Here is an 11,749-nt window from a genome sequence, read left to right as displayed (position 1 = left end):
CTGCCAAAGCGGTGTTCCTCCGGCCACTGCTTTGCGCGGAGGAGCGTGACAGGCCCGCTGTAGCACCAAAATGCTGTAGCGCCTCACGTGCCATGCCTGCGGACGCGACGCCGATGCTGGAGCCGCTGGTGTAGGCGGGCGTGATGGGCGGGTCGGCAATGTCAAACGACATGTGCGTGCTCAAGGTGCCCGCGGGGGGACCTCCAGGACCGTGCACCGCATGGCCCATGGAGGGCAGCAACACACCCAAAGCGCCACTGACGCTGACGCCGCCGGCGCTAGCGCCGTTGCCACCACCGATGTTGCCTCCGCCACCGCCGCCTTGCGTACCCGCCGCGCCAGCCATGTTTCCTGACGGCGAATGCCGCAGTAAACCAACACGCGCCAAGACCCGCCTGCCGTCCCCAGTACCGGCGCTGACAGCGCCAGTTCGCAAGGCGCGAGGGCCCCCACTGCCGCCGCTGCCGGACGGCCCCGCCGGTACGTCGGCGCTGTGGCTGCTGCCGCCGGAAGCAACGGCGGCAGCCGCCGCCGCCGCTGCATCCAGGGCGGCTCCCGTCCGGCGCTGCACGTACGCTTCCCTCCAGCTTCGCAGCGTCTCCGCAATGGATGTGAAGGTGGGTCGTACAGAGGGGTCCTCCGACCAGCACTGCAGGATGAGCTCCCAAAGCTCCAGTGGACAGCCACGCGGCCGGTCCAAGCGGTAGCCGGCACGCAGCGCCAGAGCCACCTGAAACTCTCGAAAAGGTGGCGGGAGAGGAGGCCGTGAGACGCAGTGCCGGTTGTTTTGTGTTGTTGTTTTGTGGTGTGTAGTATTGCGTTTCGTAGCGCAACATCAAATCCGAAAGCAGAAATTGAAACAGCAATACCTGGAGAAATTCCAGTAAATCCTGCCTAAAATTCCCGCATAAAAATCGGGGTTCCCCTAGTTTTCCTACGATCTGCTTTCGTAGGAAAAGTTCGCAAGTCGGTTTTAGCGGTTAGTTTTTGCCTTTGCAGCTGTGTTTCAACCGACCCCAACAGCGCAGGTATGACATCCAAATATTATCGGGTAAAGAGCTTATAAGGTCTCGCTTGGAGGAAGTTCCAAGCCAACCAGGTTGAACCAATGGACTGCTAGGTTACGAGCAAGTGTTGATTATTTATTAAACCATCATGTGGAAAGTGACTTCACCTTTTTCTCTCTCGGTTTTCAAGGAAAGAACAATCGAAAATAAATCGGTACGGAGTTCGGGCATTCCGACCCGACAAAAAAATCTTTTAGGCATGACCCAGAAGCCAAAGAAGCAATAGCATGTGCGATTTGCTAGAATTTTAGGAGTAATGATTTAGGTAGCGCACTGTGGACAACCGCCGCCCAACCGGCATCTCCCTTCCTTTCCCTTCCCACCCGACCCCTTCCTTCACCCCCATCTGCAGCCCTGGCCCTGGCCCACCTGCGCATTGCTGAGGGACGCGTAGGGCTCCGCGCCGTTGGCAAAAATCTACGGGGTTAGTGGGGGGAGTGCGGGTCAAGCCTACCCGTGAAATGGAACCACAGCAGCAGCACCACCAGCAACCGTAACAACAACGACAACTGCATCAATAATAGCAATCACCCATCCTACTCTCCCTGCTCGTACTCGTAGTCGTACCACTACAACCGCTACAACCACCGCGTCGCAGTGTTCTTCTCCCCGCCCAGCAGACCTCCCCGCCTGACCTCCCAGCACGTGACACCGAAGCTCCAAACGTCCCCGGCCTCGGAAGGTGGACCACCCGTCAAAACCTCCGGCGCCGCCCAACGAGCCTGTTGGCCGCGGGCGCGAGGGGCAGGGCGACAGGGGGAAAAAGTGGCAGAAAAACAAAGCAAGCGAGAGAGGTCGGGAGTCAGTAGGTAGAAAGAGCGAAGAGATAGGAGAAGTAGGGAGTCAAGGGAGGGAGAAAGCGCAGGGAGGAGAGAGAGGAAAAGGTGGGAGCAAAAAAAACGCGGCAGGGCGGGGATGAAAGGAGAAGGACGAGGGATGGAAAAGTCCGGAAAGCTGTAGGTTTTCTGAGTGAAACGAAAGAAAACCAAGGTTTTCTGTGTACTCGGTTGAATGTCGTTGGTGCGTACGGCTGGACCGTACAGGGCTAGAGTAAGTCGCAGGAGTGCGACGGAAAGAGTAATTTCGCGAGTTCACAGCGTCAGAGGGTACTGACAGGTTTCCGCTGCGGCTTCTGCCCTAATCTACAGGCTTCAGAAGCAGAGTCGCTCGGTAACCAGGCTCGGCCCCCACCACCCACGGAAGCAAGCACAACTTTCCTGCCTCAGGTACCCCTCCGTCTGAACGACCCCTAAGCGGTACGGCAACTACTCGCCAAGAAAAGCTAGATAAGAACCGAGGAGGTAGCTAATTGAAGTCTGTTGATGTGCTGTTGTGTTGTGTCTACCACTGCGTTCTGTTTGGGCCAATGTTATGGAACCCGCAGTGGCAGATAGTGCGGATGCCGATACTCGACAAAGCGCCAAAAAAGAGCGGTGGAGCGCGGCTCGCTGGAAAAGTGTCACCGCACAACCACACTGCCCCACGGCGGCAAAGGTGTGTGTGTGTGTGTGTGTGTGTGTGTGTTCGTACGCGTGTGCATGTGCATGACCGCGAACTTCCCCCGGTCCGCATCACGGCCAGGTCAGGTCATGATCGGAGATTCTACATTCTAAATCCTGAATCCTAGATTCCAGGGGCCGTGATTCCCAGACTCACGGGCACAATGTCCATAGAAGAAGGCGCGGGCCGCTGCTGCTGCTGCGGCGGCGGCGGCGGCAGTGGAGGCCGTTGCTGATGATGATCAGGTATCAGCGGCGGCCCCGTTGGCTGGTGTTGGTGTTGGTGTTGCTCTGTCTGCTGTGGTTGACCGAGGACTGCACCCGCCACCGGCTCTGCTACACTTGCGGATGTGCCGGTACCTCGGCCATCACCGCCCCCGCTGCCACCAGGGCCGACAGGCCCCCCTCCGCATGCTGCTGCTACAGCTGCTACTGCTGATGTCCCTGTTGATGATCCGATCTCTCCAGGGAAGAGTCCCAACACCGCGCCGCCGCTGCCGCCAGGGCCGCCGGCCGGCAGGCCGCCCGTGGTAGGAGCCATTGCCGGGCGTGCGAGCCCGAAATCTGTTCAAAGCACACCGCAGGACGCAGTGGGCGGCAGCAGGAAGAGGAGGAGGAGACGCTTCATCATATCCAGCTGCACACCTTTCGCGGGGGCACCCCCTCCACTGCCCCACAACCCGACACACGAGGATAAAGGAAGGTCACACCGTCCCCAGGATCTCACCACAACTCAATTGGTTCAACCAGCCAATGAGAAGCCCAAATCAGTTCAATTGACTGTTCCTACGTATTCCTCACCAGCAGAAGGTAGGTTACCGGACAAGAGGGAGCCCATACCTACTCTCCACGCCCCACCCCACGCCCCCTTAACACGTGCCGTAATCAGGTTGCGTTGTATTGCTGCTGTTAGTTTCAATTCACTATTACTATATGAATTAATTTATTTTATGTTACAATGTTATAACATCGTGATCGTTGACTACTGTCCTCACCTGCCAGTTTGATGTGGGGGGGCTCCAGGCTCTTGACCAGCAGATTACGTGCCGCCAGATCCCCGTGCACCAGGCCCTCCCTGGAGAGCTCCACGCAGGCGGACACCAACTGAGGGAGCAGGGCAGGGTAGGTAGTAGGGTACGGTAGGGCAGTAGGTAAAATTGCATGCCACGGGATTAGGGAGTGATGGAGGAAGCCGAGAAAGTGGCGGTGGTGGTGTTGCGTGGTACGCAAAAGTGGTGTTGCGCAAAAGGGTTTAGCCGCCGGGGCGCCTTCTTGTCGGTAGGTGGCTCTGCTATTTGGGGCATTCAGACCCCCACCACCCCACCCACATTCCCAACTCCCTTGCGGCGCCTTCCCCTCCTCTCATACGCAACCGCCGGGGCCCCACCATCACCACTGTCACCCTCACTTGCTCCACAATCGTCATCTTGGTTTGCGTGAGCAGTTGCCGACCGATGGATCGCAGTACGGCATCCAACGAACCTAACTGTAGCAACTCCATGACCAGGTACTCGTTGCCGGCGTTGTCAGTACTCCACCTGATCGAGGAAGGAGAGGGGGGAAGGGGGGCCGCGGTACCGAGGTGGCTACGAGGTACAGGACGGGCGAACAAACATCGATCGGACGTCTTTTAAATAAAAAATGTGATGAATGCTAGTGTCGACAGCAGTGGCAATAGTGGCGGTAACTTCAACATTAGATGGTATATAATGTATATATTAAATACATATAAATACATTTAAATAAAAAATATGTCTGGCCGGGCTCATATGCCTCAGTTTACCGTTCGGGTGTATAACATTACATACGTGAACATACATATCATTCATGCAAAAGGTTTCCCGCAAACGGTTTTCCAACATCAACACTTCAGGCCCTGAAACCCAACAATTTATTGTCTGTCCGGTTCTTTGTTTCAGCCTCTGGTCTTCCAACCCCAGAAACCCGGGTCCGAAAACCCGAATCATAGGCACTAACACGTACTGGCGGGCAAGCATATGTACTCATAGGAACCCGAATGATGGCGCCTCAAATCATAACAATGCCATTAGATTCATCATCATCATCATCATCGTCATCATCAACACATCATGATCATTATCATCACATCACATCACATCATCATCATCATCATCATCATCATCATCATCATCACATCATCATTATCATCAGATCATCATCGTCGTCGTCGTGAACTCCCTGGAACGTTCCCACCCCCACCCACCCCCCACCCACCCGCTCACCCACCCACCTGTACAACTGCACCAGATTGGGATGAATGGAAAGGCGCTGTAGCAGCCGCGCCTCCGCCACCAGGCCGCCTCGTCTCATCGCCACCACCGCCACGTGAGTATTGTTCCAGGAGCCGCGGTACACGGTCTTGAAGGCGCCCTTGCCAATCACCTGCACACGCGATGCGATACGATGTGATGCGGGTGCGACAGCAGCAAACCAGCACGCGAAGAAGCAGGAAGGATCAAGGGGCCGAGTCAATGTAACAGTCAGCGCAGCGGACTCATTCACCGACGTCGTCGTCGTCGGACATTCAGCATATCATGCTTGAATATCCTTTTCAAACACAGAGAGTCAGTCCGTCCGTCAGCCCATCCGTGCGCCGTCCTCTCAGGGTCCCAGGTGAACAGGGTACGACACGACGTACGAGAGGGATATTCGGGTATATTGGTTTTGACTTCTCGGAGGATTAAGGAGAGGTCGCTTTGGGGAAGGAACCATATGTGACAATTTATCATAATCGTTGCCCTGTCCTGAAAATGCCCACAAAGACGAGCCGTGGGAGCGATTATTGAGGACGTTACTGCCTTGTTGTACGAGTTTGGACGAGCAATCGTCGTCGGGACGAGGAGAAAACCATCCAACGCCTCGACTACTACAGCACAGCAGGTCATGGTTCACTGATGATGCCATTGATGACTGTACTGGGTTTGCTCCTTAAATGTCTGGGTTTGCGCCCCATGCCAAGGAATTTCAGTGATGTGGCCTAAATAAGCATTCGTATGCGACCGGAGCGTGAATTAGAAGGATACGTATGCATCTTGTCCTTTTTCCTGATGCGCTGTCCTACCGACCATACGTATCCTTCTAATTCTTGCTGGAGAGTGTTCGTTTATGCTGTAACATAAATCTTGTATAAAATCTTTAATAACCCGGGCGTTATTGGAGCTTAAGGATTTGGAGGTTACAGTAATTGTGCAACGAAGGTGCCCGATTCATTTCCTGGAGGCGCCCTCCTCAGCCATACTGGATCATTCTAGCCGTTCACGCCAGGACAGCATCCGGAGCACCACAAACATCGTCGAGCGCTCAGCAATAAGTACGGAGTAGTAGACGAGAACCTCAGTGATGTGTCCAGAGTCCTCCCAGAAAATGAAGTCAGCACAATTTGCAAAAGCATTTTTTTCAGAAGGACATACACCCGCCACAGGATTCAATTTCTTGGTTGTACTTATATCGTGGCGCAGGATAATAATAATAACTGAGAGGGAAATTGAGGGTCCACCGAGACAGACAAAGATAGCTCCGTGCCTCCTTTTCCTTCCGTGCCTCCTTTTCCTTTTCTTTCCGGAATGAAACCCCCAAAAGAGATAGAAGAAGACCTGCGGAGAATTCTTACTTTACTGCTTTTCTACCCCATAATTATCCGTAAAATAAATAGGAACAGCTATGTGGTCTGAATAATTCTTACCTTTTTATTGATGCTACACCAATGGCGGTATGTCATAATTTGCAAGAGAAAAGACATTAGAATTTTATATCCAAATTTAACTGCATCAAAAATAATTTCTCCATCGGTAACTTTGAGAACTTCCGCATACATGCTGCCACACTGACCCGCAACCATCTGCATTACCCAGATATAGCACTTATCGCGTGTGCTAATGTCTACTTATCCAGTCCTCTTTCCGGGTTTCATTTCACACGCCACGGGAGATTGGGCTTAACGCAAGTTTGAACCTCGGTTCAAGAAGTAGCATGTACGACTGTGTGGTACATGCACAGTTCCTGCCGCGCAGCGCAGCACCGAGGGCAGCTCCCTACCTTGTGCAGGGTTATCTCCCGAAACGGAATTCGAATCCGCGGATCGAGCTCGTCCGCATCACTCCACGTGCTCATGCGCTGCGTTTGCTGCTGCGCTTGCTCCGACTGGCGCAAGACCACTTGAGTCTGCTGGTCCCGTGTTGCGGTCGAAGGTAGAGAGACATGCACTGCAGTTGCTGAGGAGGGTCCCTCCAAAGCAACGCGAGCTTCTGTCCTTGCACCATGAGGCAGATGCGCAGCGCTATGAGTCCTCCCGGGCTCCAACTGCCCCGCTTGAGTTAATAACGTCGTTGAAACAGTTGCGCTGCGAGGCTCTGAAGGGTTGAAACCGTAAAGGCGTTTCATTTGTTAATAGCGCCTCAGTTGCGCTTGCGCTTGAGCAAAATTGAAATACAAAAAGTGAAGCTTGTGCATTGGCATGGACGCCGGTGCCACTTGACGCAACGTCGCCTACAGACCTGGGCTCTGGACATGACTGCTTCCTTCTTCATGATAAGCTGATTCTCGCGCGCTGGAGCCAAAGCACCTGTGTCGCGGACATATGACACACGCTCCGCAAGCGTCAGGGGCGACGCCAAGCTCACCCTATATCATAAAAGAAACATACCCGAGAAGCCTGGCACAAGGATCGCATCTCAACATTGTGAGACGCAGCTCGCCCAGGAAAGTTCATACTGTGAAGTCTTGAACTTAACATAAAGTGAATTATCTGTGCCACGGATTATTCGTGTGCGAACGCCAACGAAATGGCTCACGTCCATCGTCGCATCTGTGGGTAACACTTCGGAAAGTCTGAGTAAAGGGCTTCTGACAGCCTGCTCCACGTATATCTACGCTGTCAATCACAGGAAATCCTACTTAACATAACCATTACATCGCGACACAGGTTCATAATTTATGATACTATTCTGCTATGTCTGGTTTTGTTTCTCCCTCACGGTGCTTGTACGACCAAGGACTACATTTGACATTTTATCGAATACGATGCACAGACCCCTCATAAATAATTGAGGCAGGACCACCAGATTGTGAACGCTAAATGGTTCATCATGCCAAAGTCGCATCCCACAATGGACCCTTCTGGCACTGTACCGCCTATGTACCGCTTATTTACTGCCCCTGGCCCATAGTTAGGTCTGTCAAGCCTTTTTGTTACAGCCCTGCAGGAATAGCGTTTTGACTGCGCTTCGCAGCTGTATTTACCATCTCTGTCCCCAAGCGCGCCTTAAGACGCGCTAGACACGCATGTTTTCATCTCAAATCCTAATCAAGGCACTGCAAATTTATTGTCGCATGCATTCCAGCCTGCTGCAAGTAAACCTGTGTTAGCATTTGCATCCGGACCGGTACCTCACACCAGGAAAGCTTACATCCCGCACCTAAACGGTTTGTGCAATTGTGCCACCATACACTCGCCACCCGCTATTCCGCCCTTTCCACTTGAAGCAAGTGGCGGTACATGTCTGCGATGTGGGTCAGGTGAGGTCAGGAAATCCTGCAGGACCTGTGGTTTGAGTAAGGTAAGATATGCGTTTCGACAATGGAAAGGCTGGAAAGGTCGGTATTGGTGCAGTTTAATCCCACTGTTATCAATGGCAACGATGTCTCGTATATATACGCCAAACAAATAGCTTGCTCTCAGTACCTCGTTTATATTCTGGAAACATGAAAAGCTGCACAACCCTCGACGACGACACGGTCTGCGACTACTTTCTCATGGAGGAGGACGGCAGGATTCAGCGAAGTGTGCTGACCGACGTTGATGCGCTGCGGAAGATGCGCGTGCTGAAGGATTCCGGAAACAACGGTGCAACGTGAGGTGACAAACCAATGAGATCGGACGTCGTGTCGGCAAGTTTGGAACCTGCTGAGTCATCGACAGTTCTGATCGACTGCAGTCCTGTTCGATTGCATAACTAGACCTGCAGGTGCTTTTGAATGCCCCACTATAAAGCCGCGTTTCCTTCTTCGCTCGTTGTTCTTCGCGTGTTGTTGATTAGTAGTGACATGCGTTTAATACGAGCACCATGACTGACTATAAAATGGATGGCCGAACGAAGGTATAGACAGACGGCCTCGTCGCGGCCATCAAGAACCGGAAAATTATTTCAACTGAGGACTCGAGCTTTAGCGCTTTAAGAGCGAATTTGGCTCGATCCCGCTGCCGCCTAAGTTGTGTTGTGTTGTAAGTTTCCAGTGTTGTTTTAAACTTTCAGGTAAAATCGTGTTCTCATCACCCATTCAGTCTCGTTGTAGTAAAACTCGCTGTACGCTACGACGCATGAACCGGCCTTCGTTCTCGGTGCTTAACTGCTTACCTAGATAGCTATCCACTTCTACCTACAGCACACGTTTTAAGTGCAGTACCATCGAAAACTTCACTCACATCCCGTCAAGAAGGGCTTCGTTTTCTCGTTTAATGAAACATATTGTTTTGGGGCTTAGGCAACGCGCAAACACAAAATGGACGTACTATTTCATCCTCGCAACAACGACGATGACGCCCCCAAGAAACGGATCTTTGGACAAGAGAACTATCGACACCTAAGAATCGAAATAAATCATTTCCAACGGCCTTTATTCCATTTATCCGGCGTCCAGCGGGCACGTTGTGACAGTCCGCGACAATCAGGTACATAATTTCTTCTTTGTCGCGCCAACTCCATGCCAAAATTTTAAAGGCATGTCGAGAGTGCCAAGAAGTAAATTCGATACCACAACAGAAAACATGTTTTAACCTGTCTAGTGTACGGCCGGCCCAAGTGCTGTCCTCGCCACGATCAACCCCGACCAGCTGCAGCTGCCAACAGCGCCCCCCTGACAGGCGAACTGAACTTTAATGAACCCCCTCCTCCTCCTCCTCCTGCCCGCGCCACGGCCAAGCTCCAAGAAAACCATTGAATCACATTACCTGTAGGCGTCCAGCAGCTCTTAACTCTTATTCTATTGCCGAAGTCCCAAAGTTCCTAACGACGCAAGACCAGCCCTGCTAGTATATATTCGCACCCTTGACCGTCTCGTCGCCGTAGATGAGCAAATCGTCCGATAAGACAGAACAGCTTCTGAGCAGCAAGGCAAGTGATAGGAAAGATGGACCTTTTGCCGTAGTCGGAATGGGGACTACCGCCACCAATATCAGCATCGGCTGTTACAGCATGTTTCAGCAGCCTCCGCAGCCTCCGCAGTTGCAGCAGCGCCGGAAGATATCCCCACCTACCCACTGACAAAAGAACGGCCAAAGTGTCACAACCCAACACAGCCCTTCTTCGGTTCCTACACACAATCGCCAGCAGCCACTCTCTGACCAACCCGCCACAAAATCATATCATTTTTCACGCGCCTGGCAGCAGGGGCCGCCGGTTTCGAGGGGCGGCTGGGGGGAAGGGAGACGAATCACCGCAGACGAGCGACGCTAATGTGAGGAATGGGGGCCAACTGCACGTCCCTCCGAGTTTGATTCCAAGCTAGTGGATACGCCGAGATATACGTAAACGTATGTGTTTGCGCGTCTGAGCAGCCCCTTTTCTTCCCCCTCATGCCGGCGTGTCCGCGGTATCAGGGGCTCCAGACCTAATGAGCCTCTTCCTGAAAGGAAAGAAAAGGAAACCCGTGAGAGAGGGCAAATGACGCGGGGCGCCAAGGAGCCCGAACCGAGTCCGCCTCAAAAAAAGGTAGAGAGCACAGGTCCTGTACAGATCCTCACACCTACATCTAAACGACAGAGACGACGATGACCACCTTTACTACGACAGCAACAACCAAACAACAAACAATAACAGCGATTACACAAAGGAGAAGCCCGACGGACGATACCCCGACGAGCGCACAAACGCTGCTCTTTCCTCAACACCTCCAAACGACAAAGAAGAATCGTTGCAAGTCGAAAGATCGTGACACCAAAGTAGTCATGACGCGGTTTCATTGCCTGTTGTTTCTTTGCCTTTTTTCTCAAACAGCTCCACACTTAAAAAACCCAATCTTCATGCCCGTGCCGCCCTTCCTTCCGAGACCGAAGCCTTTTTTTCTTCTCCTCGTCCGCCGTTGCTTCTCCTTTCCTTTCCCGCACCAACCACGGCCGTATCCTTCCCAAGGTCTTGACGTGTCCCCAAGTCCTCGTCGACGAATCCCAAGGCCTTTTCCAGCCTTTTCCCCCTCCCTGGGCGCCCCACCCCTCAAAACGCAAGAGGAAGGACGTCATGACTCTCTCGCGTAAGAAGCGAGGTGAAAGAAGCAAGATGCCAGTTTTGCGTACGGACAGACAGACAGACAGACGGCCGCCGCCGCCTCTTCCTCCTCCTCCCTCCTCTCTCGGCCGGGAAGGGAAAGCGGCCGAAATAGTTTCTTTCCCCCTTCCCTCACTCACGCATTCATTCACTCGGGGGGAGACTGGGGAAGGAAACCAGGGCCGTACGTACGGCCACAACGGGCGACGGCTAGTGTACAGAAAATCGTACATACATACATACATGAGGTCAGCGCCGCCTTAGTCGGAGCAGAGCAGAGGATGAAAACGCCACTACCGGAAAACGCCACTACCCGTTATCCCTCGGTCTCATACATAGATACATACATACAGCCAAATAGCGTCTGCGGAGAAGAAGCACTTTGCAAAAGGCCTATCATGCAAGCAGACAGACAGGCAATCATACAGCCTGGTAAAATCGCCCTTACGTACGGCAACGTACGGCACGTCCTTCGATATGCCTCGCATAAAACAAACATGGGCGCGCACGCGGTTGTGGTGCACAACGAGAGGGCGAGGGGCATTTTTTCCGTACATACGCGCTCTCGTGCGCGGTGGATGTGCAAAGGAGGGGGAGAAGCGGCGACGCGCGGCGAGCCACCCCCCTAGGCAGGCTAGGCCAGGATCCCTGAAGGTGGGCGGTGGGATCGTCGGTACGTAACCCATATGCAAATCTTTGCACGCACGACGAGTAAACCCAAAGAAACAATCTCCCCTCCCCCCCACACACATCCGCACACGCCCATGCCGACACATCGACACACACACACACACACACAGAATCGGGCGAGAGACCGAGCTTTCTAATAGGGCCTTGTGCCTTAGCAGGCCAGCGCGCAAACTCGCGTGACGGAGCCTCTTGACTCGTGAGAGCGCGCACGCGT

General features: G+C 53.2%; 1 protein-coding gene across 1 annotated transcript; it reads right to left on the bottom strand.

The window, feature by feature from the left end:
- Positions 1 to 592: 592 nt before the first annotated feature.
- On the bottom strand, positions 593 to 1,786 carry VOLCADRAFT_65200 (uncharacterized protein; the record flags this gene model as incomplete). Its single annotated transcript, XM_002954675.1, has 3 exons — positions 593 to 730; positions 1,437 to 1,484; positions 1,703 to 1,786. Coding segments are annotated over 3 exons (270 nt in total), but the record flags the coding sequence as incomplete, so codon positions are not given.
- Positions 1,787 to 11,749: the final 9,963 nt, after the last annotated feature.

Source organism: Volvox carteri (genome assembly GCF_000143455.1).
Source record: "Volvox carteri f. nagariensis unplaced genomic scaffold VOLCAscaffold_45, whole genome shotgun sequence".
Lineage (NCBI taxonomy): Eukaryota > Viridiplantae > Chlorophyta > Chlorophyceae > Chlamydomonadales > Volvocaceae > Volvox > Volvox carteri.
Note: the sequence above shows the minus strand (reverse complement) of the source record. Positions and strands in the feature narration are given on the sequence as shown.